The sequence below is a fragment of the Mastomys coucha genome, unplaced genomic scaffold, assembly GCF_008632895.1.
Source record: "Mastomys coucha isolate ucsf_1 unplaced genomic scaffold, UCSF_Mcou_1 pScaffold5, whole genome shotgun sequence".
Classification (NCBI taxonomy): Eukaryota; Metazoa; Chordata; class Mammalia; order Rodentia; family Muridae; genus Mastomys; species Mastomys coucha.
In genome coordinates this window covers 76,756,850-76,784,591 of record NW_022196911.1, presented here as the reverse complement: position 1 = coordinate 76,784,591, position 27,742 = coordinate 76,756,850, and the positions used below count along the sequence as shown (strand labels likewise).

The 27,742-nt window shown below is 47.0% G+C and overlaps 1 protein-coding gene across 4 annotated transcripts in view; it reads left to right on the top strand.

Moving 5' to 3' along the window:
* The window catches only part of Asic2 (acid sensing ion channel subunit 2), a 1,070,182-nt gene that overhangs the window by 952,349 nt on the left and 90,091 nt on the right, over positions 1–27,742 (top strand). For all 4 annotated transcript variants that reach the window (XM_031354555.1, XM_031354554.1, XM_031354556.1 and 1 more), the window contains exon 2: positions 23,847–23,997. In XM_031354555.1, the coding sequence (XP_031210415.1) occupies positions 23,847–23,997 (151 nt within the window). The remainder of the gene's footprint in view (positions 1–23,846; positions 23,998–27,742) is intronic.

Sequence of the window (27,742 nt, the reverse complement as noted above, 5' to 3'; positions counted from 1 at the left end):
CTCTCTCTGGTCCTGATCCAAGTGCTCTTGACAACTCTCTTCTTCCTTCTCATTCCTCTCTCACCCCCATTTACATGACAAGTCACATTAATTATCATCGGTAAGCAGCTGCTTATTTGCAGCGCCAGGTTAGCTAGTCATTTAACTTCTACAACACACACACACACACACACACACACACACAAACACACACACACACACACACACTTGATCTGAGCACATGTGTACACTGATCTCCAGGGATTTGTACACACCCATATTGAAGCATCCATGCGCACACCTGCATTCATGTAACAGTCAATTCATGTCTATGTTCTCTTCAAGACTTCTGGACTACATAACCTACAAAGATAACAGCTGAAACTCTCCTTTACCCCAAGAACCCCAGGGGCAAATACAGCGCATAACACATATGTCTGGAGTGCAACATGAGTCAATGTAAAAATAATCAGTATTCGAATCTTGAAAATTGCACTTACCTGCGTACTAAACAACTGTGGACATACACAGCATATGCACCATACCCATATATATATGGGAACACATGCACTCCCATAGCTCCCCAATGTCCTAGCAGAGCCCAAGGTCAGAACATGCCATCACCCCTACTGACAAGAATCTCTTGGCTGACATCCAGAGAGCCCCCGGCAACCATTACTTTGCTATCAGTCTATCTGTCCCATTTATAGTTGAAATAAAATGTGTCACGGCTGCTTCACTGGAGACCAATGTAGACATGGAGGGAAATAGAGAAATATCGGCCCAGCTTGCATTCTGGCTCACTGGCTTGGGGGAGCTTAAGGCATAAACGAGTTTGGACTTAATTGACTTTTTTATTGGGCTTTAATTCACTGGTACTTTTCCAGAGACTGACTCCAACAGGCCGATGCAGGGTTGAGCAGTCTCTAGGGCCACCAGCCAGCCCTTCTTTGTCTCTCTCTCCCTGTACCCTCAAACCCTTTCTGAGCCCCTTCTTCCAGCAAGACCACCCTCTGCCCTATTGGACATGAAGAAGTCAAGTCAGCCACGAGTTGTCATCTCCTGCCGCCTTGTCTTTTTTCTCTTCTTGGCTGGCCTTTCTTGTTAGAATGCCCCTCCCAGCAAGGACATTTCAATTCCATACAGTAACCATGATTGAGAGCTCATTGGATTGCCTACACAGGGCGCTGGGGTACAGAGATGAACAAGAGTGAATCTTTGCCCTCTGGGAGCCTGGAGTCAAGTACAGAGACAGACACATAAATCCCACAGTGCAATAGATGCCAGCAATTGACCTGGGAACGAGGCCCAGAGAGGCTCAGCAAGGCACTATGATCTTGACAAGGCTGCCCAGATGGGATGGCTTCACTGTCTCTTGAGAGGGAAAGAGTCTGGCAGGAGGGCAACTCCTGGAAGGACATTCTGGACAAGTGGGACAGCAGAGCCAAAGGCCTGGAGGAATGAGAGGGTGAAAAATGTCCCTGGACACTGGTCCCACATAGCTGGGATAGACAGGAGAGAGCTGAGGGGAATGCTCACAGGAGCATGAGGGGAAGCAGGATGAGCTTGAATCTGGAGGTCAGAAAGCCTGTTTTGCAGTCCCATCTGTAACATATGGCTCTGGATATGTGGCTTTTCTCCTCTTAACCACAGTGACTGAAAGTCCTTAATCTTAAAGTTTACCCCTTTCCCCAGCTCTCAGGGCTATCTCCTAGTCCTCTGCTGCCCAGTGTCTGACTTAGTGGATGCTGACTTGAGGTTCTCCCAGACAATCTGGAAGTGGATAAAGTCTACCTGCGTGTGAGCATCATAGTCTTTTCAGAACAGCTGGCTCTGTGGGGAACGCACAGGGTGCCCATCTTAGAGATCTGCCCTGAGCCCTGCAGGTCAGGAAGGTCTCCCTGGTCCTGTATCCAGCTTAGGGATAGTCCAGATTGAGTAATCCCTTTCAAGGGTACAACGGCTCTCTTCCTTTCAAACTTTACCTTCCAGATTATCCCCACTAACATTTAAAAGGACTGTTTCTGGTGATTTCGGCATATAGGTGAAAGTGGAGTGCTTTACTGCACTCTTACAGGCCTGGGAATATGTGAACAGTTTTTGATTGCTGTCCCATGTTTCTGTCTGCCCAAGACAATGGCAGCTTGCTTACACCTGCTGTCTGGGGTGGTTGCTGAGAATGGCCTGTGCTTCGGGCACCAGGGTCCTCCCCAAGATAACATCATTGCCCTGCTTCCCCTCAGGGCAGGAGCTGCAGCAGGGAAGCAACACTGTGGGTGTTAATGCCAGCTCTGTCTCGCATACATGACTTAACCTTTCTGGACTTGGCCTTTATACTCAGGATAGCTTGTAACATCTTCCATACTGAGCCTCTTAGAGAAATATGCAAAACGCTGCATGCCAATACATAACACACAGCCCTCACCATCAGTGTCACTGGCGGTTCCTAGATATTTTGTGCTGGGCCTAGGACTGGAGGTTGGATGCTGTGTGCAGAAATAAGAGACAGTCAAGTACGGGAGGCTGGGGTGTGTCTCTGCAGCACGGTTCTCTGTTCTGCCACATGAGCTGAGACAGTCTATTCTTTCTGTCTCTCACCCCACCTACCTCCATGTATCCACAACTAGACTCTTGTCAGGTCCTTGCTGGACCAGCCCCCTCTCCCCCCCACCCTCTGCAGCTAACTCCACTCTACTTCTATGTTTCTGGCAGTCATGAGGGGTCAGAAGCTGTCATCCCAATGTCTCACCTGGAAGATGATCACAAGACTCACCCTGCCTTTGTATTTCCTACGGTCCTCATTTTCCCTTGAACTGCTTCTCATGGCTGCACTGCCATTCACTTAGGGTCCTGTGGAGCTGGGGTTCATAGATCTGAGTCTGAATGCTGCCTTTACTTATTTTGCAGGTCTAAGCCTGGGAACACTTGCATATGGTAAAACATCTTTTAACCTCTTGGTGTCCACATTTTCCATCCCTAACATGAGTATGGCACACCATAGGAAAACACAGCAGTGTACTGTATACTGCTCAGTTCAAGCCCAGCCCCAGGGTCTTCACAGTATAGCTCAGTCCACCTTCCCATCTCTTCCAGCACTTCCTTGCTCCATGGCCTCCCTTGAAATCCACTAAGGTGCTCACAGTGCCCTCCCAGAGACCCACAGGCATTTGCTCACACCTCTGTGTCTGTCCTCCACCTTCATCTGCTCCTGGGGTCCTGATATTTTCCTTCCCACCGGCCACACTGAGAATCTCAGCTCCTTCATGTATCCTTTTCTGACCCTGTGGTCACTCGGCCCGGCTGTAGGTCTCATTGTGTGCATTTGATTGATTGCTCCACTGATCACATACTTCTTTTTTGCTATTGTTTATTGTCATTGTTTACTCACACATCCATTCCCCCTGAAAGATACCCCTATGGTCCCTGAAGGTAGGAACCATTTCTCATTCATCTCTGCCCTGTAACCAACCTCAGATCTTTGAGGAATGAAGAAGGGCATGAGCAAATAAGATTGAAATTCAGGTCATGATTTCTCATCCCTGCCATGTGACAGGCACACACACCTGCCTCCTTCTACACACACATAAGTGTGCAGGCACAATGCAATTTAAAGGCATTAGAATGCAGAGCTGTGGAGTCCAGAGGTCTGTGTTGAATCAGGCCCCAGGAATAACTGCCTCTGCAGTGAAGGGTTATGGAATAAAGAAGTGGGTCTCAACTACAAGTGGCAACTGTTTTCTATCTGTCTGTCTGTCTGTCTATCTATACTTAAGCATTATCTATGTCTATGTGTATGTGTGTATATATGGATTTCAATATGTGTCTATATATGTGTATTTCTCTGGGTGTACCTTTGTGGACATGTATTTGTGTGTACCTGTGTGTGTGCAGTTGTGTGCATGTGTGTATGTGTTTGCTCTGTGCTGTATCCACTTAAAACTCTCTGATATCTCTTCAGCTGGACATCAGAAACTTGTCACTTTGGCCAACTGTCTCCTCCTTATATTTGAATGTGGTATGTGTATGACGGGAGAACACACCTTCTACTATATGCTACTCTCAATATTTTGGCCACAGAACTTAAAGGCAGAAGGTGGTACAAGAAAGCGTTGAGACAGGTGCAGTAACATCCTGGGGCAATGGCAGAACCAGAAAAGCCAGCAGGTTGTCTCTGGGCTTGCAGGTAGAAATTCTGTGATCTATAATCTTGAGCTACATAATATGTAGGCCAGCATATTTATTAAATTAAAACCTACATTAAGCTGAGAGGATGGCTTAGTCAGTAAAGTGTTTGATTTGCAAGCACAAGGACCCAAGTTCAATACCCAGAAGTCACACTGAAAGAAAAGAGTCAGCATGGGAACATACATTAGCAATAACAGTAACGAGGGGCCCAGGCAGGCACCAGCCCAGCTCACCTGCTGAGTTCCAGACTGGGGAGAGACCCTGTATCAAAACAAAACAAAGAGAAAGGTGGGCGGATCCTGAGGAACAACACTGGAGCTTGAACTCTGGCTTCCAAATGTATAGGCGAGTGTGTGTGTGTGTGCACGCGCACCCACATACGTGTACACACACACACACACACACACACACACACACACACACACACACGGAGACAAAGAAAAACAGACAAAAACAGAAAAAGGCAGAGGGCAGAGGAGGAGGAGGAAGACCTGCCAGTGTTGGTAGGAAGCCTATGCATTTCAGGTGGTAAGGTCAGGGCCGGGCCAGGAGGCTCAGCACAGACAGCAGTGATCAAAAGCCCAGCTCGAGGCCCAGCTCTCCAAACGGGACAGCTCCAGGGATGCTGGGAGCTCGAGCGATGGGTTTCTCCTGCGTCTGAAGGACTGTATCTGGCCCACTGTCTTCAAGGCTGCTCTTGGTGTTTTCCCTCCTTGCTGTGCGTCTAGCTCTAATTCTCTCCTCGGGTTCAGTTTGGTGCACACCACTTATGTTCTCAAACGCACCATTAGGCATCTGATGTATGCTGTGTTCGGTGTGGCAACCACCCTGGTGCTTGACTCGGGGATGTCTGCTGTCTGTGAGAGTGCTGCCTGCTAATGAGTACTTCCCCGGGAGACCACCTTGAGTCTCCACCCTGGAGAGAAAACACTGTCACATAGGGAATGGCCTACATCCAACCCTCCAGGATCACAGGGGCACAAAGTGCCTATTTCCATGCTGAGCTCACACATTTTATTTTATATTTTATCTAGCACATATTAGTTAGCACCCATGGTGTGGCAGCTAGATCAGTAGGGAAATGAGAAGGATCCATCTCCTACCCCTCACTGAGAATGACTTCAGACCTGCCCAGGACTGGCTCAGGGTCCAGGAGAAGATTACAAGGTTGTGCTGAGTGGGTGTGTCAGTGGAGAGGTGTGTCCTAGCAACAGACAGATAAGCAGCTCTTCAGCACTCTGCATGTCGGTGAGAAGTGAAAATGACACAGGGTTTGAAGAAAGCCAGCATTTACTCTGCTTGTGTGTCAGGGGACAACATACAGGCAAGAACATGTGCCATGATGCCCGTATGGACATTGGAGGACTGTTAGGTCTCATCTCCCACCTTGTTTGAGACCCTGGTATCTCTTGTTATTCTTTGTTTCACACGCTTGACTAGCTGGCCCCCAAGCCTCTGAACATTCTTCCGTCTCAGCCTCCCATCTCACCGTAGAGGAATGCTGAGATTTCACATGTACATATGCTACTGTGTCTAGCTATTTATGGACATTCTGGGGACTTAAACTCAGGTGGTCAGGGCTATATGGCAAGCACTTTACCCACTCAGCATCATACCAGCCTGTGAACTAGCAACTACTCCTTTTAAAGGGGATTGGAATCCATTTAGAAGGCTGGGATTTTATCAAGGAAGTTTCTTTGTAAGTTTTTATCCTGGTACTGAAGTCAGGGTGACACATGTACCTTTAGATAAGCCTGCAAAGGTGATCTCTGATGGCTGCTAACATCCAAGCTGGCCTTCAAGTCCTCTCCTCTCCTCCCCATCATCCCCTACCTCTACTTGAGTTTACGGGATGTGCTTATCTGTTTATATGCCAGGTGGCCAACCTCATTGAATCTTCTGAGATCATTCTGTCTCCCATTTTATTGATAAGAAAACTGAGTTTCCAAGAGGTTGAGGTCCTTGTTCAGGTTCACATCACCAGCCTACAGACAGGGTCACCAAATTCACACTATCATAAGTTCAGACTTCTTTCCAAATGTCAAATTCTCCATCCTGATTTACAGTGTAATCTTACTCCACTCCCTTTTCAAGATTCAGGGTCAGGAACATCTTCCTGCTTCTACACTTGGACCTCCCATTGAATGAAGTGAGGAGCCGTCATCCTAATTCATGCATGAGTCTATGGGATTCATCTTTTCTAGATGCTCATCTAGTGTTGCACAGACCCATCAAGTCTTCCTCTCACACAGGAAATGGTGAAGATACTGAGCAAGAATGCTGGGTCAGTCTTCTCTCTGAAGCATTATCCTCCCATATCTCAGAGTCTTGGGGTAGGGCAATCTACACTCGGTGCTCCTGGAAACACTTGTCACTGGCTTGGTTTCCTGACGTAGCCCACTAAACTAATAGACAACCTGAACTTTCTGTTGTTCTATCTTTGTCATATGATGAACATATACCCATTTCCTTATGAAAGATTTCAAACATGTACAAAGCAAACAGAGTAATGGAATGAAGTGTAAGTACCTATAGCCCATGAACTATGATGCTAACCTCTGTCTATTCTTCTATCCTCTATGCCTCAGCCACTCTCATTCCTCACCTGAAGAAAGAGGAAAAATGAGAATTTAACATTTTTGTTGTAAAATGAATGCTAGCCAAATAACATCAAACTTACCTGCGTTCTGAAAACATAATAGATCTGGGTAACCCATCCCCTCTCTATGAAATAAAATATGTAGGGTGAGGGGATGGTTTAGCTAGTGAAATGCTTGCCTTATAAGCATGATCACTTAAGGATGCTCCCCTGAACCCACAAAAAAGTGTCCCAGTGCTAGAGTGGAAGAGACAGGATCCTTAGGACTCACTGGCTAACCAGCCCAGCTGCCTAGTGAGCTGCAAGCCAGTGAGAGACCCTGTCTTCAAAGGCAAAGTGGGGCTGGCTGTAGGGATGGCTCAGTGTATAAGTACTTTGAACTTAGAAGCTTAAGAACCAGAGTTCAGATCCCCAGAACCTGCATAAAGCCCTATGTGGTAGCACACCTCTGTAACCCTAGTATACCTACAAGAAAGAAGGTATACAGTATAACTACAAGAAGGAAGGCAGAGACAAGGAAGTTCCCAGTAGCCTATGGGCCAGATAACCTAGGGGTAAACAAGGAACCCTGCCTCAAACAAGGTAGAAGACAAGGACCAAAACCTGAGGTTGTCCTCTGATTGACACACTAAAGCCATAATATGTAAGCCATGGTGCAGAACCACACACACACACACACACACACACACACACACTAATTAAACAGCCCTACCTCCCTAGAAAGATCACTGGTCACTTCAACTGTCAAGTGAGTTCCTTAAGTCTAACCAAACCCCTTGATCTCTTCTTCATGGTGGTACAGAATACAGCTATTCTTTATCTCAAATCCTCAAATATTTGTAATAGCCATTATGATCTCTCTAAATAAACTCCTTTCCATTCTCAATTCCCCTGCTGCACCAGCCATTCCTTCTTTGTGTCAGATAGGGATCCAGGAAGAGCCCGATCATCTCCTTCGTGGCCTCCTCCCAGACACATCCATCATACAGTCACAGAGACAGGCAGAGGTGTGCTGGGGGAGGCGCTGCCTGTCTGCCAGCCACCACGCTGTGCAAAGCTGGGTGGGATGAGATAGGTGTGTTTGCTTTTGCAGCCTTTGAACAGATGAACTGTGTACAAATGAATCTTTTTCTTAAAAAGTGAATTTCAGGATTATCTCTTTCATTCATACCCTTTAATTCAGTCATTCAGCAAGTAAATCTTTACTGAGTACGTTAAGGCAGGCCTTGTAAATAATTCTTGGATAGACAATAAAACATAGTCTCACCATTTAGGGATAGAACAAAGAAAGATCAATAAATGGATGTATTCCTTTATTTGGAGTTTGTTAGTTACTGCTAAGCCTCTGGACAGCTCCCGAGACTATGGCAGCACAGTGGATGTTGGACAGAAGAATTGATTCTGTCATCAGCACTAAAAGTGGCAGCTGATGGCTAGCTTCTGCTCTGGAAGTTCCTTCCTCAGGAACTGAACTCTAGGTATCTTCTCTCCAAGAGTAGCCCAGATCCAATTTGGGGACCACAGCTAGCCACTTGGATGGATCAGCTCTGACCTCTGTCACCACAGTGCAACTTAACTTCCCCCGCTAACGTTCCCTCGTTGTGCCACCAAGATGGTCCTTCTATGCAAGTCTCCATCTTCAGGATACTTCCAAGAGAAGTTGGCACATAAGCAAAAGTGAGACAGTTGAGAGCTTGCCTTCTTGGGTGGAGTGATGGCTTCCAGCACGTGATCCCGCAAGCACAAAGTCATCAGGGCCATAAAGAAGAGTGCATAGTGCCATGGAAAAAGGTTCCCTTCATCGGCCCCTACTTTTGTGAAGTCAACGGTCTGGTACCAGGCTTACACTGCACGGAATGGAGGAGAGCAAGGAGTGCTCCCAAATTCCCAAAGAGAGAGCTTGACTCATTCTGAGGAGGAGGTGGCCAGCCAGGAAAGGCATTATGAAGGTGGTGTGCCCAAGCTGGACTATAAGGATAGATGAGTGTCTGCCCCTTGGAGGAGCATGGGCTCTTGGATAGAGAGATAAGAGTATTAAGGGATGTGGCATATCGGAAGAAAACCAGAGCTTATTTACAAGACGTGGGTAAGAAAAGGCCACAAGGAACTATGAGCCCAGGAGCTTGACACTCTGTTATGTTAAGCCAACCAAGGCATGTGAAGCCATGGGAGACAGTGAGCTTTCTAGAACTATCCTCCTCGTTGGTGTAAAACCTTGATGGATGAAGATGGATGAAGGAAGGAGCAGGCAGGGAGACCTGTAGGAAACACTTCAGCTCACTGGTCAGAGACGACGCTCTCTGATCTGATTCAGAGCTAAAGCCAGGCAGGGTGGTGAAGTGGAGGTTAACTAGAAGGGTGGGATCAACAGAAGCAAGACAGTTTCAAGCTGTACAAAACTGTTGCTCACCTGCACTCTTTGACCTCTAGCTTTGATAACCATGGAGAACTTCAATGGATTTGGGGAGACCCAGCCAAGACTCATACCATTGATCAGAAAGGCCCGAAGACCACACTGAAGAGGCTCAGCCTTTCCCCCTGCCGTGCCTGGGGAGCAAATGGGCACTGAAAGTTTCCAACACTGGCTTGTAGTTAGTTTGATTTACATGTAGATGTGCTGGGATGTGCTATGTGCAAGTCTTGGATTTTTGTTACAATCCTAAAAAATACTAAAGTGTATTTCTAGTGTTATTTCATAGAGTAGAGTGCATGGTACTAGAGCCGCTTCAGACAGGACAGGGTGGAGGCTGTGCAGTTGTCTCTGACTTGCCAGAGGATGCTAGGAAGACTATTTTGCCTCTTAAGAATTATGTATCTTCTTCTCTAACAAGGAGGGTAAGAGTGGATGCTGAAGACGAGGGATACTAAGTGAAGTCCTGCCTGTAAGGTTTCTGGCCCAGCACCTGGTATGCAACAGAGATCAGTCTTAGCCCTTTGGGAAAGAGCTGCATCAGACACTTGGAAATGCTCCCTGAGACAAACAAATGGATGGCTGTCATTCCCCTCAGCACAGGCAGTGGACAGGGCTACAGCCATCACAAAGCCTAGTGAGAAACTGATATTGGATCCTCCAAACTTTAGTTCTTCAGAACTTACAGTTGGCTGCCTCAGCCATCCTTCTCCTTGGTTTCCAAGGCAACTGGCTGGGGAAGGAGTGGCCAGATCATCTAGTACATGACAGACATCCACCCCACAACATGGGACCTGAAATGGAAGAGCCTGGACTTCACTCCTATGGGATTTGGTTGGGTATTATCCCATTATCCAATGAGCAAACTAAAGAGAAAATTATAAAGCAGCCCAAGGTCATGTCATTCACGAATGGTAGAACAGGTTCTCACATTCTGATCTGTCTCCATTTAAAAAAAACAAAAAAACAAAAAAACAAAAAAACAAAAAACCTGCAGTATTCTTTTATACCCATCTGCAACACATGGTTTCATGATGCCTCTCCAAGTGACTCATCTTCCTGGAGCCTCACTGGCCTCATCAGTAAATGGGACCATAATCTATTTTACAAATGTATTAAGGGCTCCACCTGTCAGATCACCTTTGTCGTGTCTGTCTTATCTCCACATGGTTTTGTCGGACTCTGGCCAGCACTAGGATAGGGCAAAAGTGAAGAAGGCTCCTACTGTCAGCCCAGAAAGAGAGTGTTGCCTTCGGGTTCTGCCCTGGAGCCCTCATGCCTCCTGATTCATAGACTAGCAAAAGAAGAGAAGTGAGTGGGGTGTGAAGAGTGGAGAGGACAGAAAAGGCAGGCTGCAGAGGAAGCTGATACAGGACCAGTCACTGTGGCCACACCCCCACAGGTGCTCACAGCTCAGCAGGCATTCTGACTGGAAAATAGTGCATGTAGGTAGGCTTTACCCAACTTACCTGTTTCTGAAGAACTGCATCCTGCACCTTGATGGGCAAGGGTCTGCATCTCCTGGATGATCAGAAACAGTCTTATTTCCACTTTCACTTCAGTGGCTCCTGAGCTACCCGAGAGCAGCATCCACCTCCTCCTGTGTGAGCCCAGGCTCAAAAACCCAGGTGTCTGAAATGTTGCAGTTCCTGGTTCCATGTGGTGTGTAAAGAATGTTCTGTTGTGTTTTGAAAACCTCCACAGGGGCTGGAGAGATAGCTCAGCGGTTAAGAGCACTGACTGCTCTTCCAGAGGTCCTGAGTTCAATTCCCAGCAACCACGTGGTGGCTTACAACCATCTGTAATGGGAGCTGATGCATTCTTGTAGTGTGTGTCTGAAGACAGCTGTAGTGTACTCCTATACATAAAATAAATAAATAAATAAATCTTTAAAAAAAGAAAGAAAACCTCCACGCACCTTAGAAACTGATATTTCAATCATAAGCCATGGTCCTGTGGTCCACAAGAACCACACTCATAAGAATCCAGCTGCTAGCCTCAGATTAGATAGGAAAGCAAGAGTTGCTCAATAAGCATTAGCCAGACGACAAAGCTAATGAACAGAAGAATTGGAGTTGTTAAGATTTATTTTTTAATATGTATATGTATCTGTGTGTATGAATATATCCATGCATGCAGGTACCCAAGGCAGCCCGGAAGAGGGTAACAGATCCCCTGGAGCTAGAGATACAGGCAGCTGTGAGCCTGCCCAGTATAGGTGCTGGGAACTGAACTCAGGACTCTGCAAGAACAGCAAGTGCTCTTAACTTCAGAGCCATCTCTACCGTCCAAGAGTGACGATCCTCTCCCATAGTCTCTGATCTCCCTGAGATAGACCAGGGGCCAAACCTGTGGCAATATTTTAAAACATGTAAAGTCTTACTTCTGCTTCTCTCAGGCCAACGATACTTCTAGCTAACTGCCCCAAACAGAGTCCCCCATGGCACCATGGCAGAACTTACCTCCATGTACAATGATAGAAAATAAAGTTCATTCACTTGCTACCGCTATCACAGCCATTCCTAACAGCCAGAATTGCTGGACTAGACAAGCTGCGAGCCTCAGAGAAGAGGATGGCAGTGGTAATCTGCTCTGTCTGCTATGGACCTGGGAAGAAAAGGGGCATCAAGCAGGCTTCCTATTTTCCCACCAGATCCATACATGTCAGGAAAGCAGGCACGAAGACTGAATATTCATGATGCAAGCCTTGCTGCTTCTCAACAGCTGAGACCAGACACGGGGAAGAAGTAGACAATAATGACATTCTCAGAGAATTTTCTAGAAGAGCTGAAGTAGGTTTGACAACAACAAAAACCAGAGTCTCTGAGAATGTGTGAGGGTTTCAGAGCCGCCGCACTGCCTGGATAGTCACCTGTCTGACCTTTTCTTGATACGCTTTGACAATAAACCTGCCTTGGGATTGTTTTCTGCCCCAGCATTAATGGGAACATCTGCTTTTCCTCTGTAAACATCATAAACCATCATTCAGTCTCCACTGATGCATTGCTTCAATGCAGCCCTGAAGGATAGTGCAAATTTTCCCAGAAATACTCCTTAACTCACTTTAGGGGGTCCTTCCTCCCTCATCCCCATTCTCCAGCGGGAGCTATGAAACAGATGCAAGAAGTGCCTTGTGATCTCAACTCAGACTGGGTTATCCAGGCACGAGACACTCAGCATATCGGGGTGTGGTGGCACACACCTTTAGTCCTAGCACTCAGAAGCAGAGAGGGCTGGATCTCTAACAATCCGAGGCCAGCCTGGACAGCATGCCGAGTTCCAGGCCAGCCAAGGCTACAGAGTGTGCCCCTGTCTAAAAGCAAAAGGAACCATTCATGGCAGGAGGGTGAGCCTGGGATTGATACTAGGAAAACAAAAATACCAGCCAGGGTAATACAAACTGTATCTTTAGGAATATCCAAGGAACGTTCCAGAAGGTAATCTAAGAAAACCACAGAAAGTAGCTACCAAGTAGGCATGGATTTCTATAAATTTAGTAGTTGTAGTAGAAGCAGTAATAGGTCTGGAGTCACTGGATCAGGAAAGCAGCTGAAGAGACCTGGCAATACTCACCATGATACCACTCTCTGTTTCTACCAGCTTGACTTGTAGTCCTCGTGGCAGTGAGAACATCGAGGGTTTGTCTGGCTGGCTTCTTTTAGCATCACACTCTCTAGATTCTTCCATGTTTTCATAATTGACAATATTTACCTCCTTTTGAAGACTGAATAGTATTTCATAATGCATGGATGGGTAGATGGTAGGCAGACAGACAGACAGACAGACAGACAGACAGACAGACGGACAGCTCTCCCATTTTCTTCACCCAGTCACTGCATTCCACTTGATTCCGTGTCTTGGCTATTGTGAATAATGTAACATGGGAAGGCAGGTTGTTTTTTAACATACCACTTTAATTCCCATGGCTACATACATAAAAATGGGGTTGCTGGGTCATATGGAAACTCCGTATTTATTTTTGAGCCACATCAAATGGATGCACTAATTTTTACCCCATCAACAGTATTCAAGGGCTTGCTTTTTTTTTTAACATCCTTGTCAGTACTTGCTATCTTTTGTGAGCTTTAGAATAGCCATCCCCACAGGTGTGAGGTTTTAGCTCCTGTGGATTTAATTCGCATGTCCCTAATGACTCATGGTAATGAGCACTTGTTCAAATACCTGATGGCCATTTGTCATGGTGGTTACAAGAGGCTGGGGAGGCTTGAGAATGTAGGGAATGGATGTGGAAAGAGAAGACTTTAGGCAGAGTTTTAACCAGACATGATGGGTAAGTTCTGATGGTGAATTGCACAGCTTGGTGAGTGTTAAATACTAATATACTCTTCACATTTGCTGAGAGAATCTTAAAGGCTCCTGCCTCAAAGACACAGGTATGTGAGGAGATTAATGTATTAACGTATTGGATCCTTTCTACCATATACCAAAACATCGCATGGCATCATAGAATAACTTGGTGATTAAATCAAGTATAGTTACAAAAGAGCTTAGGATGGGAACCACACACCCAGATTCACATTCAATAGGAGCTCAGATTTCAGAGTCAGGAGTAGAATTCCTATCAATAATAAAAATGCTAGCTAATTTTATCTACTTTGCATTCTCTGCAGTGCTCTTTCCATCCACTGTCTCCAGGGTGATAGGCGCACAGACTGAGGCATGCCATTGAGTGTAGCAGGACTCACTGCCTCCTCCTGATGCCCCAGCCTGCTTTGCCTGGGAGGAGGAGAAGGCTGAGGCAGAGTAGGAAAGCAGAGAGTGGTAGATGGAGCAGAGATATGGGAATGGCAGGAGACAATGGGTGTTTTGTGGCCACACCTTCTCTTTTCCTTTCTGTCTGAGCCCCTGTTCTCCTAGAAGAGAGGAGCCTTCTTCTCAGGCCCAGGCCTACAATGGCTACGTCTGATGGAGTGCTCTGTACAGTCGGCTTTGGCCCATTAAAATGTGCTCAGTTTAGTTGTTTGCTTAATATTGTTTATTAATTGCTGAGAATTTCATACATGATGATATTTACAGCACTCTTCCCCTACAGCCTTCCCAGATCCACCTCCAACCCTCTTGCCCCTTCTCAACTTTGCGTCCATTATTTTTTTTTTTTAAATAGCCAGCTAATCCAGCTTGTGCTGCTCATATACTCTTGTGTGTTTTGCTATTCATTGGAGCATGGTCAGACTACAAGGGGGCACACCCTTAAAGAAAACTGATTCTCCCTCCCCAAGAAGCCACTGACCCTCAATATCAGCTCTGAGTTGGCAATTGTAAACTCCTCCCTCATCCATGTCAGAATGTTTGACTGGATTGATCTGGTAACCTAAACTGCTGTGAGTTCGTGAGTGCAGGAATCCCACAGTGTCTAGAAGACACTGCCACATTCCAGTCCACCCCAACCTCTGGCTCTTACAATCTGTCTTCCTCCTCTTCCTTGACGGTCCTTGACCCCTGGGGGAGGAGATAATGTAGAAGTTCCATAGCTGCTGAGTTTCCTGCAGACACTTAATTGGTATCCACTACACAAGAAACGTGTCTGACAGAGTCTGAGACTGGCACTAATCTACAGGTAGAGATATGAGCTTAGAGGCAGTTTGATGTTGTCTCCACTTAGCAAAATAATAGTGTTATGTTCACCCCTGAGGCCTCTCCGCTCCCCAACCACTGTGTCTTAACTAAATTTACAATACTGGCATGTTTCATCTTGTGGAGTGGGCCTTAAGTCAATAAAAAAGTGGTTTGTTACACCCATAAAATTCATGTCAAATGTGCTCTTTTTGATTTGATTTGTCTTGGCGCCATAGCAGGTTTGGCTGGGTGACATCATAGTGATGGTCAGATCAAGGAGCCTGGCTGATCCTGAGAGATTCTAATGCTAATTGCTCTCTGTCATGGCCCAGTGGCCTTAATCCTTACCCTCCTCCCACTACTGAGTCATGCTTAGCACTGTGCATGGCACCTAACATATAGTAACTTTTGTAGCCAGGATGACGAGATCCCAAGATCATTAAGTACCTGCTCTGTGCCAGCTATCAGATAAAGCTCTAGAAATCCAGAGATGAAAATAACCCAACTCCTATTGGGAGATAGACAGCAGGGACCTCAGATAAACACCAGCAAACCTGTCCTCACATCCTATTTGAAATCTCCATCAGGCCTGGGTGCCTGCTGGCCCCTCCCAAGCCAACCATGCTGCAATCTGACCTCAAAGAACCTGGTACCCACTTCCCAAAGGGTAATCTCAGGTGGGACTCCACATATGGAGGTGGGACTCCATATGTGATTCCCTACCAAGTGGTGGGAAAGGGTTCTTCAGCAGTGGCCTGGTATTTTGAATGTCCTTCCAGCAGAATGGCCTTGAAGGACTGGCTGGACTTCCAGGTGCTGTCAATTACAGTCCACCCAGACAACACCTGTCTACATTGTGTTGCACTTCAAGGAAGACACTCCGAGTTGCCCTGGCTCCCTCCATGCTATTGTCCCAACAGACAGGTATCTGTTAATCAGTTGTCAGTAGTTGATTATCTCCCTGGTGACTGGTGACGGTGGCACAAGTTCATAGCTACTGTTCCAATGCTGTGAGTTCTCAAATGAAGCGCGCGCTGTGGGAACAAATGAATTAGCAAGCAGGTGCTGAAATAAGATACAGCCCTGGCCTTCCCAGAGCTAACCAGCTACACAACTCTGTGTTAATAAGTCTCTGCCACTGTGTTTCATTCCCAATGCCTTTACTGCAACTTCAGAAAACAAAAGACAGATACATTTTGTTTCCTGGAAGTCTGATAAAGACCTTTCACTTTGCCACAGTGTGAAATATATTTGAAGAACTTCAAAGACAAAAAAAAAAAAAAAAAAAAAAAAAAAAGAACAAGAAATTCAATGATGAACTCTAACAAGCACATTATCTTGAAAACAGCCCAATGAGAAATTCCAGTGATTTCATTGAGAGGAAAACTGAATGGGGGAGTGGGTTAGGCGAGGCAGGCTTTAGAGGATTTTTGGAGCCTGGCAACTTCATTTCCTTCAAGACAGAAGGAAAAGCACATTGCCTAGAAATTGTCCAAAAGGTCTGTGCTAATGAGCAGGTTAGGAGGTTCGAAGCTTGCAGGCCCATCTGTGTGCTGCGGGTGGATGTTTCCCTGGTTCCTAAGGGGCTTTTCCATAATTGATTTTCCTAAGTAGATACATGGTATAGCAATGTTTTGTGCGCTTTTAATTTGACAGACTGTGATTTTGTGAATCTTGGCCATTCCTGACCTTTCCCAGAAAGAACTCCACTTTGCATATCCTATGATCTGTGGGTCAGGGTCCCCCAACAAGAGTTCATGCCAACCCAGATGCAGGCCCACCAACAGGCCCCAGTAGCCCAAGTATGGTGTCCCAGAAAGGATCCGAAAAATGGTCTGCAGGTTTTGACAGGTGCAAACAGCTAGTCTTAGCCATCAAGCCCAAGGCTGATCTTAAAATCTTCACGAGTAGCTGTGTATCCTAAGGCAAGTCATCTCACCTCTCTGACCTTTAGACTTCCCCAAGTAAAAATGAGAAATTTGGAGGACTCCTGGTGTCTGGCACATTTTTTTAGAATTCTTATGCCTCTGCGATGTGTCTTTTCCACTGCCATATGGGAGAGCCTTAGGCAAGCACCAGGCTTGCCAGTCTGCTGGGATCTGAGCAGGCTGGGAGAGCCATGTGGATGTAAGCTGCAGCTTTGAGAGCCAGTATGGCAGAAAGCATGGGTCTTTGGAATGAGAGAGTGATTCATCCTAGCTTTCCAAAGACCAGCTATATAGCCTGACTCGGCCTCCCTGGGCCTCATCCTTCCTGTCTGGAAAGTGGGATTATACTACTGTCATCACAGGGCACCATAAGGACAGTAGGTACAGGGTCATTGTCACCTAAGGCACTTGGGGGGAGGGAGAGGGGAACAAGGCCAGTGTATGGTTTGAGAGCTGCTGAAAGGATCTCTGGAGAGTTGGGGAGATGGTCCCCATCCCCAACACCATGCTTCACTGATTTAGAACTTCCCAACTTCAGTTGGGGTTGGCCACAGATCCTACATCTGACTTAGTTGTTGAGATCCACACTGTTCTGTATATGTGAAAATGACCCCACTTTCCCCAGAACTCTTTAGCCTCCAGAAATCTCATCCATTCTTCTGGGCTTCTAGTTACAAGCTTAGCACTATTAAGAAATAAGTCAATGTCGTGGGACTGTTTTCAGCTCCTCAGACCCACTTGAAGATAAACTTGGTATGATGAGGAAGACACAGGGGAGGAGTTTCAAGGCTCCTGTTCTTCAGTTCATCCCAGTCTCCCACTTCTTGCAACCATAACAGTGATTCTCTCTATAGAGCATCTCTCTTCTGCTGAAAGGAAGAGCTCAGATCCTCTCTCTGCTGAGACCTCTAGTGACAGTTACTGTGGAACCAATCTCTCAAGCACAGCCACTGCCATTGTCTCCACTAGGCCCTCCAATTATTCAAGGCCACAGACAGAACAAGCTCTGAGCAAGCTGCTCTGACCCCATCATGTCTGTCTGGAAAGCCTGTGGTTCCCTCCTTTTAACTTTGTTGCTAGAAAGATCTCAGACTCCATCTCCACAGTAGCAAAGAGGGATGTGGCTGTAAGATCTCTCCTTCTCAGGATGATTGGGGCCACCTAAGGAAGAATGAGATACATAGTATCTATGGAAGTGCCAATGGGGGTAGCACTGAGCAGACTCAGGAGCTGCCAGTTTCCTTCCCTCCAACTTCATAGGGACACTTAAAAGGGGGTTTTAGACACTGTAGCCTAAGGGCAATGCATCCTGCAGATACTAGCAATTTAGCATCTTGGGCATGAGTCGCAGTCTCAGTTCATCTAGAGATTCTGGTTTGAAGCATGCACATTTCTTAAGTCTTACAAACCAATCCAACCTCAAAGCTACTGTAGACTTCAGCAATCAGCAAACCCATCCCTGCTAGCCACCAATGGGGCTGTCAGCTCTTACCACTAAAGCACAGAAATGCCAGGAAGAATGGCAGGTCTGGAGAAGCAGGGAGCTTGGCCCGACAGTCTAGACTTAAATAAATTGTATTTTCTGCCTGGGGGCGATAAGGTGTAAATCTGAAGCGTATGTTACACTTACCCATCATTATGTCCTGAAATGGCGAAGGAAAGCTGCATCTTGTCCCAAGCTTGTAGAAAAATTGGGCTCTGTGTAAATAGCTCAGCAGCCTTTGATGCTGAACCAAGAGGAAAATAATCCTCAGAAAAACTAGACAGGAGTGGCAGACTCCATCAGCCCAGGAAGGGAGGCAGCTAAGGCACCAGCTGGTAGGCACTGTGCTCTCTCAGAGATCCCTGGGCTGCACCCACAAAGGTAAGTATCACCCTCCTCATCTTAGCCCCGCCCACAAAGGAAAGCACTTCCCCCATCATTTTAGCTCCGCCCACAAAGGTAAGTATCTCCCCCATCATCTTAGCTCCTGAGAGGATTATTTGCTCTGGCACCTTCACAGAGACAAAGATACTTGATTCATTAAAGACGAAGCTGGGCAGGAGAGGGGAGGGGAGGGTTGGACAAGATTTCAACATGAGCTCTGGAAAGAACCAAGTGAAGCCAGCCAGCTCCCAAGTGTACTTGCTTGGCACAGGCAAGAGGAGGTGAGGAGCTCATTCATTCATTCACTCACTCACTCCTTCGTTTACTCAACAAACACATACTTCCTGTCCTCTGGAAGCTTCTAGTCTAGGGAATGACCTATCACCCCGTGGCAGAGAAACACAGGGTCTGTGAGACAGGAAGGCAAGAAGGTTGAGCACAAGTAGATCTGGGAGCCAGAGACTGAGGTGGGTGGACAAGGCCTGTTAAGCTGAAACCCGATACATGCAAAGTATGTGGGGAGGATATTCCAGACAGGAGAAACAGCATGTAGAAAAGCCCAGTGGGAGAAGAGCCTGCCAATCTCCTGCGTCTGAATTGGCCAGGAAGTGTGAAGCATAGGAGAAAGAAGGGAGGAGGAGAACCTGCAGGACACCAGGGAGCATGCTGGACGTGACCTTCAACACAGGAAGCTTTAGGCTTTGTCCTGCTGGATCTGGGGTGTGTGACACCGCGCTTGGGCGACATAGACAAATGTCTACTCATTCCCAGACAGGGAACCAATAAAAATGGACCAAAGCATGGATGTCACCACGGTCTGACTTGGTGAACCAGTTTTATTGGGGTTACTTTTAGGAATGGGAGTGTAAGGTTACTTACAGGAGCAGAAATGACTCAATGACAACTCCACTACCAAGAGCCCACCGGGGGAATTAAATGACAGTTCACAAACGGTGGGAGCTGGGGATGCACTGCCCAGCCTGTAGGCAGCTCAGCACCTTCAATGGAGTGTGTCTGTTGTAGGTAGCTCTGCCCAGCTCTGCTTCTCCCAGGCTGCTTCCTGGTCTAACGGTGCTGGACTTGTCTGAGAGTATCCTTTAGCAATCCTTACCACCTATCCATGCTTGTGGAGAGAGGGGCCTGGTCAGTTTCACAGACTTCCTGAAGCTATTTTGAGTTGTTTACTAGCAGTCTTAATGAGTTTCCCCGGGCAGGATGGAGGGTCTCACCTGCCCCTAGGACATGGAGTTGTTTCACCTCCCTCTAAACATCTTAATGAGCTTCTCTCCAAGATGGAAGGTTTTTAGCTCGGAGGGAACCGCAGCACAGTAACCTGCCTTGAGGAAGAACTTAGACTCCATGGCACATCAGTTGGCCATCAGAGTTGACAATGGTCAACCTGGTTCTCAACCATGACCCACTCTGCCAGGTCAGCTCATGCAGGCACAGTGGAGAATGCGCCCTAGCACCCTTCCCCCAGGAGGAAAGGCAGGAAAGATCAGCCTGACGTGAAGGCACTAGTGTGAATGAGGGCCCAGACTGGCAAGATTCAGAGTGTAAATTTCCATACACCCTACCATAAGGGACTTCCCACCCCCTTCTCTGCAGAGAAAGACTATAGCTCACTGGCTTCAGCTCCCACTGAGTCTGTACAGGACAGACAACCAGCAGCTAACAGAAGTTCATGTGGGAGGGACCAGAGAAAGCCCCAACATCCTGTCTCCTCTTGTCAGAGGGGAAAGGACAGATGTCTCAGTGAGGTGCCCATGTTCCACTTTGACACGGCTTCGGTGCATAACCTAGGGCCTCTGGCAACCTCCCTAGTCTTCGTGCCCTTATCTGAAAAGGGAGGAGGGCAAATGAGAAGGTCTCTGAGACCACACTTTGGTCTCACACTCCGGCCTTCTCTTTTGCTCGGGGCTGGAGAGGTCACTTTATCAGAGTCATTTGACAGAGCACATCTGTGGTAGGGCTAAGGATGAGAGCTGACTTCAGAAGTAGACAGTACATTCTATCCCCAGCCCAACATTCTAAAGGTTAAGGGCTAAACAGCAGAGGAAGAAAGAAGTTAACTGGGGGGACCTGGCATGTGCAATAATCAGACACTAAAGCTAGAATTTACTTTTACCAACAAATCTCTTCGTGTGGATAGGCCAAGTGTAATTACTGGTCGTTTTCGAGACTGGCTGTTTACAGAGTGTCTACAAAGATGAAAGGAAAGAAAGGAACTCTGTTGAAACGCTCCGGATGTCTCTCCTGACATACTCAACCCCCTGCAATGGGTGTGCTAACTCTGAACTGCTCTGCTCATTACAGTGGCCCTACAAGCATCTCTCCAGGGGACAGGTTCATTAACTGAGTTCAATCGCGATGTGCAACAGCAGGAGAGCGTCCAGTTCTTAGAGAAGCTGCTTTGGGCTTGGTCTCACTCCAGCTGTTCTCTCCCACCATGAAGCTGCGAGACCAACTTGGTCATCCTCAAATGGTACAGCTAGCCAGTGATTTGGAGTCGTTCCATACAACGGACTAGATGTAGGCCCTATATTTTTGCAGCTACTCTTGTATTTTGCACAGAGTAGGGACGCAACCACATGAATAATGACTGGATGATAAAAATCAATCAAAGCAGAAGAGAGAGGAAGGCGCTTGCTCTAGAAAGTGGCCCCATGACCCAGACCCTTGTGTTCCTTCTAGAACAGCACACCCAGGGAGAGCACGCGTGTTAGACAGACATGAATTTGAAGTCCAGCTTCTCTTATTACTAGTTGTCAGATGTTAATTGGGCCTTTGTTTCCACCTCCACACAATGGGAGCAGCAATATCCACCCATGGTTATAGCTATGAAGGCTAAGTGCTATTAACAAGCCAAAGTCCAAGACTGTGGCTGACTGATGGTACCCTCTGTATTCTTTCCATGTGACCCTCAAGAGGTGCACCTTGTAGCAGTCCCTGGTGTTTCACTTGCTCTCAATCTGTCCCTGACTGAATGACAGGAGCCAGAGGGAGGTGGCCTGCACCCAGGTCTCAGTGGCTGCAGGAATCCAATCCAGTCTTCCTGGCACCCTTCCAGCCATCCTTGCCAGATGTATTTGTCTTCAGCTCGAGGTTGCAAAGAAGTGGTTATATAACTATGTTTAAAAAGAAGAAAAGAAAGAAAGAAAAAAGAGCTAGCATTTACATAAAGTTTATAGTTTTCAGAGCATTTTTTGCATGGATAATCTTATCTGATCCTCTCAGTAACCTTGAGAAGCAGCAGAGGCCTGGACTAGAGTCCCCATTTGATGGAAGGAGTCATGGCTTGAGGGTTTACTTGTTTCATTCAATACCAAAATGCTGAGAGACTGTGTGAAAACTTGGACAAAAGTCTCTCATCCCTTGCCCTGGCCTTTTTCCACATGACATCTTTATGGTCATGTTTTCATCAGTTGAAAATAGAGCAAGCCTGTGTTACATTGCCAGAAAGGAACTCAGATTCAGAACTTAAAGGCATCAAGTTCAGAAAGCAGTTCCATTCAGTGAGGTGTGATGAGAGCTATGGAGAAGACACAAGGAGAGGCAAGAAAGCCTGGAAAGTTCCTGGAGGAGGAGAACCATCAGTCCTGTCTTTGAGACAATGGGTGGTCGTCCAGGTAGAGAACGCTGAGCAGAAGTATTGGTGGCAAAAGCAGAAAATGGAAAGCCAGAAGTGGGCGGAGCATCAGGCTATGCTCCCATGGTATTTGATCTGACTCTACCACCAGTTTCTCATCCATCTACTCATTTAATATATATTTATGGTATCTGTGTGAGCCACTGCAGGAAGATGCATGAATGTGTAAGCAGATGAAGTTCTTGACACCATGGACTTGACCATCTCATGATGCCTGTGGGCTCTGGCGGGGGGTGGGGGGGTAAGAAGTCAGAAAGCAGAAGGTACATGAAGAGGGCATTGTAAAAGGCTGGGTTAAGAGGACATAGATTTTAACCTGAAAGAGATGGCACGCCTTGATAGATTTTCTGCACAGGATCAACACAGTCAAGTTTCAATTTCAGAAAAATGAGCTTATAGGGTGGCTAGAGAGAATCGTCTGGACCTCCTCAAGCCAGCTAGGAAATGAGACCGTTGGTGGCAAGCAAGGACTGAGTCCTAAAGTCCAGCAGGATAGAAAAAGAATGGCTTAATTCAAGGCAGATATGGAGAGAGTATGGATGGGCCTTGCTGGCTGGTTGTCTTAGTTAGGGTTTTACTGCTGTGAACAGACACCATGACCAAGGCAAGTCTTCTAAAGGGCTGCATTTAATTGGGGCTGGCTTACAGGTTCAGAGGTTCAGTCCATTATCATCAAGGTGGGAGCATGGTAGCATCCAGGCAGGCATGGTACAGGCAGAGCTGAGAGTTCTACATCTTCATCTGAAGGCTGCTAGTAGAAGACTGACTTCCAGGCAGCTAGGATGAGGGTCTTAAGCCTGTGCCCACAGTGACACGCCTACTTTGACAGGGCACACACCTTCTAATATCACCACTCCCTGGGCCAAACATACAAACCATCACACTGGTTGTGCATGGAATGGGGAAGAGAAAGACTAGACACTGAGTCAGAGGGTCTGGATCGAGCCCCTTGACAAGTTCATGCTATTCTCCATGGTGGGAATTCTGGGAACTGTTGGTTGAGGCAGTATGTGGCTTTTCCTGGGGAGAGGTGAACAAAGGTCTATTCAGTTAGACAGAGAACTGATAACAAAGGAAAGTTCTGCCCAAGAGCAGCCTGTGCCTTGTAAGTTTCATTACCTCCTGACTCTTAATGCACCTCTCTCCATCCTTTGGAAGAAAATGCTTCTGGTGTAGAGGAAAGAGATACATATGTAGAAAATTAGAGCGAGACCTGTACCTCTGGGACAGGCTGAGTGTGAGGCATCTGGGGAACTTCTGTAAGCCCTTTATCAGAAACGGTATCAGGGAGTCTGCAGCCTTGGAAGGAGCCTGAAGGTTGAGGGATGCCCCAGAGGGTCAAGAGTTTTAAGATGATAATTAGTGTTTGGAAATGGGTGGTACTTTCAAGGGGAGTGGCCAGGGGGGCAAAGAGATCACATACCATCCCAGTGGGGTGCCCATGTTTCTTCTCGTATAGCAAAATCCTACTTAGCAAGCATCCAACCATCAGACAAGATAAAGAATCATTGGTGAAATCTTTAGTGTGAGGGGGGTTAAGGTTAGTAGTATGTAGGGACTGTGGCTGCTGGGGGTATTCTAGGGTCTTGCTCATCCTTCAAGGTCAATGTGAAGTCACCACGTGCTTTTCTCTTTCTTTCTCTCTCCTCCAGGTGTTTACAAAATATGGGAAGTGTTACATGTTTAACTCAGGCGAGGATGGCAAGCCTCTGCTCACCACGGTCAAGGGGGGCACGGGCAACGGACTGGAGATCATGCTGGACATTCAGCAAGATGAGTACCTGCCCATCTGGGGAGAGACAGGTGAGCTGGGCCCAGAGACTCTGGCACTGGGTGGTGGTAAGAGATACAGGTTTCCTTCAGAAAGGCGGATGTGAGCTGGGTGGGTTGCTCTCCAACAGAATAGATATATTCTGGCAGACGATGAGGCTGTCCCTAGCATGGTTATGCCTCTGGTTCCCTCAAATTCCTCCAGGTTGGAGCAGATAAAGAATGTGAGTACCAGGGAGGGAGGGAAGTTATGGAGGAAGGATCAGATGTGGTTGGTTGGGTTGAGCGACTGGCTTGATTTGGGGAGAAGGGAGTGGAATGGACCAGCATGTTCCTCTCTCAGCCATGCCAAATACCAGATCAAAGGAGGAAGACCAATGGAAAGAATACCAGTATATGCCTGAGGACAAGTGGAGGAGGCTATGAGGTGTTGGGAAATCAATGGACATGGGCCTAGGGACATGGCACCGTGCCGTGTAAGGAAGGCCCTGGGGCCTTGTGTGTGCCTGTTTGAAGCATTCATTCTTTTTATTCTGTAGTATATTGTTAGCAGTCAAAGGGTGTTACGGGGGAAAGACTAAGTCATTGATCACAAAAACGAAGAAATGCAGCATGGAAGAAGAGGGGACGCAGAAAGAGGACCCTGTAGACACAGGGTATTTGAATGGGCTCTTGAGATCTTCCTGAATCATCTGGGTGAGATTAATGCCATCACACAGGTGTCCCTAAGAGGAGCATAGGAAGGTCAGTCAGAGGAAGAGGCAATGTGATATGCCATAAGCCAGGGAATTCAGGAAGCCTCTAGAACTGTACCAGAAAGAGAACATCAAGATGTGTCCAAGAATAATAGCCAGAGATAAATGGAATCCACATCATAGCGATAACACACACCTGGCCTCGGTAACTCTCTTTAGACATGGAGCGAGATTCCATAATCAAGTTCTTGTATTCCCCACTCTGAAACTCCTTCACCTGAGCCCCCATCATTCAAATTGCTCTCAGCATTGTCTTTTATGATCCTACTCGTATGGCCCATTAAACTCCACTTAAAGCGTTCAACTTCTTTCCTAATCCAAAGACCTAAAGTCCACATCCCACCAACAACCAGCCTGGTCCTGCCCATCACAGCACTACCCTGCTCCCAGGTGCTAACTTCTGTCTTAGTCACTGTTCTATCACTGTGCAGAGATACCATGTCCACCACAGCTCTTATAAAGGAAAAGCCTCTCATTAGGGCTGGCTTACAGTCTTAGAGATTTAGTCCATTAGTATCATAGCAGGAAGCATGGCAGCAGTACTGGCAGACGTGGTGCTCGGAAAGTTCTTTATCCAAATCTGCAGGAAACAGGAAGAGAGAGCCACTGCCCACCCTCCATGGCATACTTCCTCCTGCAAACCCACAGCCTCCTTATCCTTATTAGTCCTATTCCCTGAAGAGTAAACATTTACAAATACGGGGCCCTGAGGGGCATTCCTATTCAAACCATCACAAAGAGAGCTGCTGAGGGAGTGAGATGAACCTTCAGGGACCACTACAGAAGAGAGAGTAGAGAGTAGATCCAGCAGAAGGGAGAACCTCAGCCTTCAGGCTGGAGCTGAGGAAAGGAGAGAAACCAGAAAGCCCTGACTAGGTTTTGCTGCCCCACCATTTGATTTCTCCCATTAAGGAATAGCCTGAGACCCATCTTCTTCATAGCCCTACCATCCAGCTCCCAAGGCAGGAGGTTTTCCACCCTGAGGATGGCCCCACTGCAATGACAAGCACTCTCCCACAGCGGAACTGTCTCCTGCTCCCCAGCACCTCTCATTGGAGTGCCCCATGGCCATTGACTACAACCACAGGATGGCTACCTCTCAGCGGCCACATGATGACCACAGCTGAGACATTAAATCTCTCTATCCCACGTGCAGCAGGGTGAAGTCTGTTTCCACTAAGCTCTGATGTCCCTGAGCTGGTCATCTTGACCCCGGCTGTTTAGAACATTCTGAGGCCAGGCTGAATATTTGGACCATGAGTCTTCTAACCTCCTAGCCCTTAGTCCTGCAGGTCGGTTCCCAAAGGGTATCATTTCTTGCAGATGCCAAGACATTTCTGCTTATTAAGAACTAGAGAAATGAATAATGAAACCCTGCCTTAGCAGAGGTTAGTTGTGTCCTCCCATGGTTAAGTTGGGTGGTGCTATCCTGATTCCTTGATTCAGGAAGAGAAACACATGCACAGACAACTCACGCACAATGTCAGGCCCTCCACCACAGACATCCTCATGCAGCCCAGCTCCCTCTATCCACAGGGCCTTGACCCTGAATACCAGCTACCCATGGAAAGGACTCTGCTGACAGAGGCCTTTGTCACCAGAGCCACGTAGGAAGTCAGCATCCTACCTCCATAGACATAAGTGATAAATGACCCGCATAGGTCTTCTGTGCTGTACCAAAGTGCTTGCTTTCCTGAGGCCCAAAGTGAAGCAACGATGTGTTTGACATCATGTGGTAAGCTCACAGCCAAGCCATCCATGTTCTGACCCAGGCTTGACCATGAGGCTCCTAAGTGAGATGAAGAACAAGCCCCGTATCTAGCATGGTGCAGGGATTGGGTTATTGTCCAAGACGCAGGAGTTGCAAGACAAAGGCCGTATCTTTTTAGAAGCAGATTAACTCCATCTTGCTCTTGCCAGGAGTTCTCTTTTGAGGTTGGATATTTGGAAAACCTACCTAGCAGCAACTTGAGGCTCTACAGATAATGGGTATAAGGTAGGTGGGGGTCAAGAAGAAAAATCTAGCTAGAGAAGAAACTGATCAGCTCTATGCGGTAGGACTTCCTGGAATCCAGAGACTGTTCCCTGTGCTGTTCAGTATGTTATCTGCGGCTAGGGAAAATGAGGAACTAAAATTTTAATATTACTTTTTTAATATATTAATGTAAAGCTAAATAGCCCCGAGGGCCTTATGCTACCATATTGTGGAGCAGTTAGCATCTTGGAGTACAGTTTCATCAAGTTCTGGTTGGTTCTGTTCATTCTTGTCTCCATAGCCACCTCTCACATTCCTCTGCCCCACACCTTAGCCCTTCCCCTCACTATGGCCTTGAGTGGCAGGCAGAGTTCCTTGTGCTCACTAAAGACAGTTGAGACTAAGTCCCTTCCTCAAGACCATGGGTTAGAACTCCTGAAGTCTTACGTCAGACCTTACTCCACTGTATGTTTCTTCAGGCTGAGAGGCTACTGAGTAATAACTGCCTCTGAGAGACACTGATCACTTATTATTACAGTAAATTGCTTATTTCCTGGGTGAGTCCCACATGGGCGGACTCACTGAAGGATGACAGATGAGCTTCAGTAGGAAGGGCCACTTGTCTGTGAAGCTACCTGAGTAGGAACAGGTACCAAACTGCTTGACTGTTGGTTCTGAGGTCTGTGAACAATAGCACTGCCACAACCATCTGGAAACAGCCTTCCTCCATGACTGTCTTACTTCTCAATTCCTGGAGGAAGAATCCCAGGTCTCTATAGAAAATATTTGGGTGATGATGGAGGAAAAAAGAAATGGCCAGGAGGAGTGGCCATAGTGATTGCTGGGGGGGAGTGGCCACAGTGACTGCTGGGGGAGTGGCCACAGTGACTGCTGGGGGCATGGTCACAGTGTCTGCTGGGGGAGTGGTCATAGTGACTGCTGGGAGAGTGGTCACAGGTGGCTTGATGACCCAGACAGTGTAATAGAACAGAGAAAATAGCATGAGGTGAACCAGACCCAAGATCAAATCTAGCCGTTCCATTTCTAG